This window comes from Poecilia formosa, unplaced genomic scaffold (assembly GCF_000485575.1).
Source record: "Poecilia formosa unplaced genomic scaffold, Poecilia_formosa-5.1.2 Scaffold1047, whole genome shotgun sequence".
Lineage (NCBI taxonomy): Eukaryota > Metazoa > Chordata > Actinopteri > Cyprinodontiformes > Poeciliidae > Poecilia > Poecilia formosa.
In genome coordinates this window covers 1-7,185 of record NW_006800986.1, presented here as the reverse complement: position 1 = coordinate 7,185, position 7,185 = coordinate 1, and the positions used below count along the sequence as shown (strand labels likewise).

General features: G+C 38.3%; 1 protein-coding gene across 1 annotated transcript; it reads left to right on the top strand.

Annotated features, from left to right (window-relative positions):
- The first annotated feature begins 144 nt into the window (after window positions 1-144).
- Window positions 145-6,271, top strand: LOC103132420 (alpha-1,3-mannosyl-glycoprotein 4-beta-N-acetylglucosaminyltransferase A-like). The gene is made up of 5 exons (XM_016667380.1): window positions 145-587; window positions 3,659-3,773; window positions 3,876-4,006; window positions 5,064-5,171; window positions 5,726-6,271. Exons 1-5 carry the CDS (start codon window positions 438-440, stop codon window positions 5,933-5,935), a joined length of 714 nt encoding a protein of 237 aa, XP_016522866.1. The 5' UTR covers window positions 145-437; the 3' UTR covers window positions 5,936-6,271.
- Window positions 6,272-7,185: the final 914 nt, after the last annotated feature.

Here is a 7,185-nt window from a genome sequence, read left to right as displayed (position 1 = left end):
TTTTTGCAGGGTTGTGGTTGAGTGAACTTTGGATTTTTATTAGACACAGACAGCTTTCATACTGTAACAGTAATGTTTGCTGCTAAACAATACAGAGAAAATATTCACTCTCAATCATTTTCACTTTTTGACTTTCACTTTTTGACTTCCGAAGATTTTATTTTTTTAAAGTCGACATAAAATGCCATGTTAAAACCTGAGTCACATTTTTATGGCATCTTGTTAGCCTTTCATCCGTTCCTCCATAGCTCTGCTGTTGATCTGATCAGAAGGACATTTTTTTTTCTGCTTTTTCTTTTGTCATTTCATTCAGCTGAGCACAGTTAGACTGATGAGGAGGTTCGCTGTCTGCTTACATCACTTCCTGCTCTGCTGCATACCTGTGCCTGCCACAGCTTGCCTGATCATGAACATTCCTGTGTGATAAGAATGTTAGAATGATGTGTGTTCCTCCTGTTGCTAATCTCACAGATACACAGGACACGGTCATTTATTTTGTTTTGTTTTGCAGATGGCGAACTAAGCAGAATTTGGACTACAGCTTCCTCATGCTGTACGCGCAGGACAAAGGAACATACTATGTTCAGGTGATTTTAGATTTCTACCATGAAGCAACTTGAGATTTCATGTATGAGACATTTTGAATATCATGACTGGAGTTATGTCACCTGTGAGTGGTGTCAGAAAAGCTGTGGACTCACCAGCTGCGTTTCTATTACAAATGTGCACAAAACTTTGTCGTTAATCCGTAAATGTTGGAAAAAATGCAATTTTGCAATTGCTACATTGCTACAATTCCTACATTAAATAGGAAATAAAGTTTAAATTACAGATGAATATGTTTGTTCATATATGTTTTCATATGATATGTTTTCTAAATGTCACACTTTACAGTTTGTTCAAAATTTGTACAAAAAATGTAGATTTGCCTCATACAGTCATATTCAATGAATTTGAATGAGTTCAGATGAGGCCTGATTGTCAAATTTAAAGTATTTCTTGAAAATAACAACCTTGAAGTAGGTTTCTAATTAAGCCCACATTTCTGTATTAAATATGTTTTTTTTATTGGTCTGACTTAATAGTCTGTTGCCATATCCACCTCCTCACAATTCTCACAGACTGACTACTGGCCAGCTCTCCATCTAACAGGTCCGGAAAACCTCTAATTCCTTAGTATTACTCCAGCTGAGTATGTAGAGGACAATCTGTTTAAGCTGGTGTCGAGAGAGATGCGTCTAGACTCTGACTACCTCCGATCCAGAAGCTATGACCTTTTTCAGTTAATGAAACAGTCAACTGAGTAGCCCTACAGCTGCTTAGTTCCAGAAACTGCTTCTGTTAACGGTAGCTCTCTCTCTCTATCAATAACGTGCACTTGTTGTGGTCTAGATAAATTTTAGAGACTCAGCATGAGTCACAAGGTCATTATTTTATAAACACCAAAGAAATGTCCGAAGCTCCCTAATTACTAGAATCATGACCATTGGTTTTACCTTAATCAGAAGAAAGAACTCATGAAATGACTCAATTAATTTAACTGTCCACAACTCTAATTAAATATTTTAATACATTTTTATTAGCAGGCTTTAGCAGGGGAAAATTTACAAACAGCTTCTACAATCAACAAAATAAGAATTTAATATAAGAAATTAAAATCACACCTAACTTTCCTATCTCTAATCCCTATACTGTGTCATTAGTAGGCCTGTCACGATAAGACATTTTGCTGAGCGATTAATTGTCTAAAAAATTATTGTGATAAGCAATAATATTGTTTCAAGACCTTTTGACACTGATTTAATGGAAATGACTAATAATGCATGCGATTTACTGCCATATATAGATGCACTTTATTTTCTAAAGAACACATAACCCTGGAACTAATAAACTAAATAAACAAAACAACCAAAAACAAAAATAAAATGGATTCTCAGTCTCCATTAACAGGAAATGTACTTGAATAAAAACTAAACAACATAAAGCCAAAGTGGAAATAAATACTGCATTCAACCAAAAGAGTGCAGATTATGAAGTCTGTATACTATATTGCCCTTCAGTAATCACTAGATTTAAATAGAGAAGATGGGCACATCCGACTACCTAATGCAATAGTTCACACTACACGATTTTTTTGCCCCTATTTTACGACAATCTTAGATCGTTGGTCGATTTAAGATTGTCGCTGGTGATTTCGTAACCAATCATCCTGCAGTGTGTGGTGTGTTACGGTAGATCGTTGTGGCCGCTCCGATCTAAATCATGGATTTTCTCCGACTGGGAGCTTATCGCAGCCTGTTGAATGTGACAGGTAGTCAATCAGAAAGCGCGGATTCCCCTCCACGCTTTCTGAGGGGAAATTACGGAGGGAAATCCCAAACAGCTGACACGGCGCCATTATTTTGTGCCCATGTGGCTGGACACCACACGGCACGACGAACCCGATTGAACCGTTATGCCTAGTATTTCTGTCGGCTAATGTGTGGTCTCAGGTTTTGAAAATGGGCCGACAGTCGGCCGACAACTCGTGTAGTGTGCGCTAGACATTACACTAAGGAAATGAGGAAGGGAGGGTCCGTGGAGAGCACCGGAGTTGAACCTTTTTTCATTCAGTGTCAGCAACAGAAAGAGTAAAGGCAGGAAGAGACTATAAAGCCGATAATTCAAATGAGGTCGATAGGTTTAATTTATCGTTTATCGTGACAGGCCTAGTCATTAGATTAAATGAGTGAGGCTTTGGGATGCAGTTCCACTCATACCCAGATGTCAAAATGATATTGGCAGCAGAAGGCTTTAGAATCCTTGGTCAGAGTTCTGTATTGGTGCAGTAAAATTCTTTTCAGAATAGAAACAAAGTTGTACTGGTGGTTGATTCTAAATTTCATGTTTCTATTAACTTTAAGTGTAAATCATCATGATTAATAGAAATAAAGGCTTCCATCTGCGCGTAATCTATGTAATTTCACTTGGTGTTAAAGTTCCTGAAATAATTGGACTTTTTCATAATATTCTAATTTATACAGTTCCACTCATACCCAGATGTCGAAATGATATTGGCAGCAGAACCAATATAGATTTAATATTCAACTATGTTTATTCCTTAGATTGTTAGAAAGAAACAATGTTTCAGTTAAAGTACATCACACAAAGCAGAGCTTTGAAACATTTGACAAAAGCATGAAAAAAAAAAAACAGGAAAAAAAACGTTAATAGTTTCTGGCTTATGCCGATCAATATTTGAAATTAGGGTGTGTGTTGATGTCACAACCTGGCTCTGGGGTTATGACAAAAGAAATGATGCAAAATAATGCTTTGCAAATATTTACTCTGGGAAAAAATGGCCAAAGCAAACCAGAAGGCAAACAAATGTGACCCTGAGTGACTAACATTAAGCAGCTTAAACAATTAATTACCTGACAGGTCCATCACACTGACCTCTGACCCCAGACCGATGAGTTGTGATCTTGTTGAAGAGGTGACAGTCAAGATTTTCTTAAAGCTACAGGACTTTTAGAATTCCAAATGTGGCGTGATGTTTCCCTGAGCATTTCTTCAACTCATCAGTTAATGCCACACTGTGTTCTATTCCAGCACTAATTTCATTTCTCTACAAAATGTTGTGGAAGTAAGTCTCTAACTATTCTTGTGTGTTTTCTAGTTGGAAGACGACGTTTTTGCAAAGAACGGTTACTATAGCGACATGAAGGCATTTGCCACACAGGCGTCTTCTAACGAATGGCTCTACCTGGAATTCTCCCAGCTTGGGTTTATAGGTGTGTTTGTCTTTCCACACGGCATCGCAGAGAGATACTTACTCAGATGCTTGGTTCTAGCATATTCTGTTTTGTTTTTTTTGGTGTGGGGGGGGTTTCCAGGTAAGATGTTTAAGACCAGAGACCTTCCAATGATAGCCGAGTTCTTCTTCATGTTCCACAAAGACAAGCCTATCGACTGGTTGCTGGATCACATTCTGTGGGTGAAGGTTTGCAACCCAGAGAAAGATAATGTAAGTCTGCTGACCCCAACCAGATCCCAACAGCTTTAATACTTTAGTCATACTCTGTTTATTTTCACTTTGTTAAAACATTAATGTCCCGTCAGTCTGCTGAGAATTATTTCATTTATTACATGATTATTAGAGAGGTACCAATCTGATCTTAATATCTATTAATATCTTTTCCTGATGTGGAAAAATATTCCACATCATTGACAATGTGTCCAATCCACAAGGGCAGATCTATTCAGTATAATTCTATGCTTTGTGCTCCAAGTGATGTCATGCTCTATTATTTATTTTACGTTATATCTATAATTCCTAATTTCACTTTCTGAACCATTTGGTTTGTTGTAGTTTATTTTTGCATGTTTGACCAAACCTATTGTTTAGTCAGTTTCAGTTTCTTTATTATTTACATTAATATTAGCTGTTTATGCTCCTACCTGCACTGACTGAACAAGTTAAAGTTGTTTCTACATGTTTGACCATGCTTGTGAAGCTGTTGATGTATTTTACTATGCTGTCCTGATGTAGAGTGCACATTTCTGGCCAATCGCCTGCTTATAAAAGGCCTGACCTGTCAATTGCCCCCCCCCCTTTTTTTTTTTTATTAATTAATTCTTTTTTTGGTCTGAGAAATTGCTAAAATTGCTAAATATAGCAACAAAGTCACTAAGTTGGCAACAGTGGGCGGACTACTGTTAATGGAGCATGTGACCTGGTGGGCGGGTCTGTCAGAAGGAAACACTGGCTGATTTTCAGACCTTTGTGGAGGTAGAGAAGATTGATGAGTAAGATCAATATCTCCCAATCGATCTCCCAAAAAAAAGAATTCGGGGACGGTTTATGGGTACACCCCTGATACGGATTAGGGATCCCTATTAGGGATCCAGCCCTGATGGGGATCTAGCCGTGGATCTCTCCAGATGTCTTGATTTAGCTTTTTGGAGGCTTTTAATTTTATCTTCAGCTTCTGCATGCAGCATATCAGCATAATAATGACTATCTTGGGTGTTCCAACACGTGATCTCTGCTCTCACTAATCATCAGTGGGTTTCATTTGCAGAAACACTGTGATCTACAGAAGGCAATGCTGAGGAGGAGATATAAGCCCTCACTCTTCCAGCATGTTGGTCTTCATTCCTCTTTGCCTGGAAAACTGCAGCGTCTGAAGGTGAGTGCACCTCTGACCTCTGTCACGATGAGTGCCGTCTGTGTGGAGCTAACATCAGAGTGCCACAAAAGCAGCAGACAGCTTCATTGATTACATGTAAATGACTGCATGGAGAGAAAGAATCAATCCAATCATACTTATTTTTTCTCTTGATCAGAAAACCATTTTCTGGATGAAAAATTTAAATCCTGACAGAGAACTGATGCAACTCCAAAATACTTTATTTTTCCCAAAGGGAATTTAAATGCTGTAGTAACTCCTATAATCCTACAATCTGTGGATGGTGATGCTGTGCTTAGGAAAAATCTGTGGTAGCAGTCTGTCTTTGTTTCACACAATTTCAAAAACAAGAAAATAATAATAAAAACAAATAGCTAAACATTTTCTGCAAGATATTTTATAGGGCAGAACTGAAGGTGTTCGAAAAGGGAGCAGGAAGAAGCAATGATCCATCTCCCCTGCTAGAGTTCATACTGTTCATGGCAGTGGAAATGCTGCTCTCCTCATCTGATACCACGTTTATCTTATTCCCTCCTGCCTCTCCTCCGCTGCAGGATAAGGACTTTGGGAAACAGGGTTTGTTTCAGGTTCACAGTAACCCAACTGCTGCGGTGAACACCAGCATGAAGCACTACCAGCAGCACAGCCTGGAGCGGCTTTACAAAGGAGGTGACTTCATGTGGGCTTTGACGCCGGTCCAGGGCGACTACATCCTCTTCAGCTTCCCTCAGCCCATCCACATAGCTGGGTCAGTCGTGTTTTAGCTTTTTGATCAGCCTGATGGGGAGATGATTAACAGCCTGTTGATATACTACAGCTGGGGAAGTGTGAGCAGATGATACTTTCTGCACTTTGAGCCAGTCTTGGAAGCAGAATTTAAAGCTTCTGAACTGACTGAACACACAGTCAGTTTAGTGAGTTCTCAGTAAACTGTGTGTTTACTGAACAGATGATTTAAGATTCAACTGAAACAGTTTAATCTTAAATCAACTGTTTTAGAGTGTGTTTGCTTCTTATACTTTATCCTTTATGTGTATCATAACTGAGCATATCAAAAGGATAAGGAAGGATTTTTTTTATCTCCAACAAACTGACCTAAATCATTGAAAAAAAACATTTGCCAGTTAAGATACATCATACATATAAATTCATACCATCAGTGTAATTTGTACGGTTTAAACGTAAAATGACACATTGCATTTCTTTGGTATTTAGGGTGTCTGCACATCCTTAAAAAGTCTTCATGTATCTAAAAGTAATGCCTTAAAATGTCTTAAATTGGTAAAAAAAAAAAATTAAAAAAAATCTGTATTTTGGCCTTAGATACGTTAAATTTTGTCGTGATAAGATTATTTAATCTTGTAATTTTTTTTCTGTTTTCTTGTTTTCGCAGAAATTTTCTGTCAGGCAAAACTTTGAATCATGTTCAGATGCCGCCAATGATTTCTGTGACCTAAGGCAATTGAGGCTACTGCTAGCCAAGCTCTAACATACCCTTGCTAGTTTGCTAGCTTTTTTTTTTAAAGTATCTATCAAGGGTGTAAATAGTTTTTGCCACTGGCTCACGAGGTGCATTCCGTGGAGAAAAAAAATAAAGTTTGGCGCTATGAGGGTTAACGAATGCAGAGGGTCATATGCAGCGGTAGGAACACAAAGCTGCTGCCAAAGGCCACAAGCAAGAATAAAACTACTTGCATGTTTCTGATTCATTCATGAATCTGATGCACAGTGACATCCGTCATTAGATGACAAAGTTCCTTCTCTTGGACCACTAGGGTTAATTTCTGCTTCAAAAAACAATCTGATCAAACGCTGGAAGAGACCAGGGGAGCTGCCAGGACTCGTGGGCCCCCTGACAAAATATTTGTTTGGGCCCCCCTGCACAGCTGCTCTTACAATTTTTTGAGTCTATTTGACTCATAAAAAGCATCACAATTTTGAAAGGCTTGCATCTGTCTTGCTTTCTTTGGTTCAATACTGATAATTAGCACAATATTTACTGCTCATGAATTTA

What these genes read in the sequence shown, in the direction of transcription:
- LOC103132420 (XM_016667380.1), top strand. Translation starts at nt 438, where the DNA reads ATGATGTGTGTTCCTCCTGTTGCTAATCTCACAGATACACAGGACACG. An exon ending in GCAACCCAGAGAAAGATAAT is followed by an intron (nt 4,007 to 5,063) that starts GTAAGTCTGCTG and finishes TTTCATTTGCAG; the next exon opens with AAACACTGTGATCTACAGAA. An exon ending in GAAAACTGCAGCGTCTGAAG is followed by an intron (nt 5,172 to 5,725) that starts GTGAGTGCACCT and finishes CCTCCGCTGCAG; the next exon opens with GATAAGGACTTTGGGAAACA.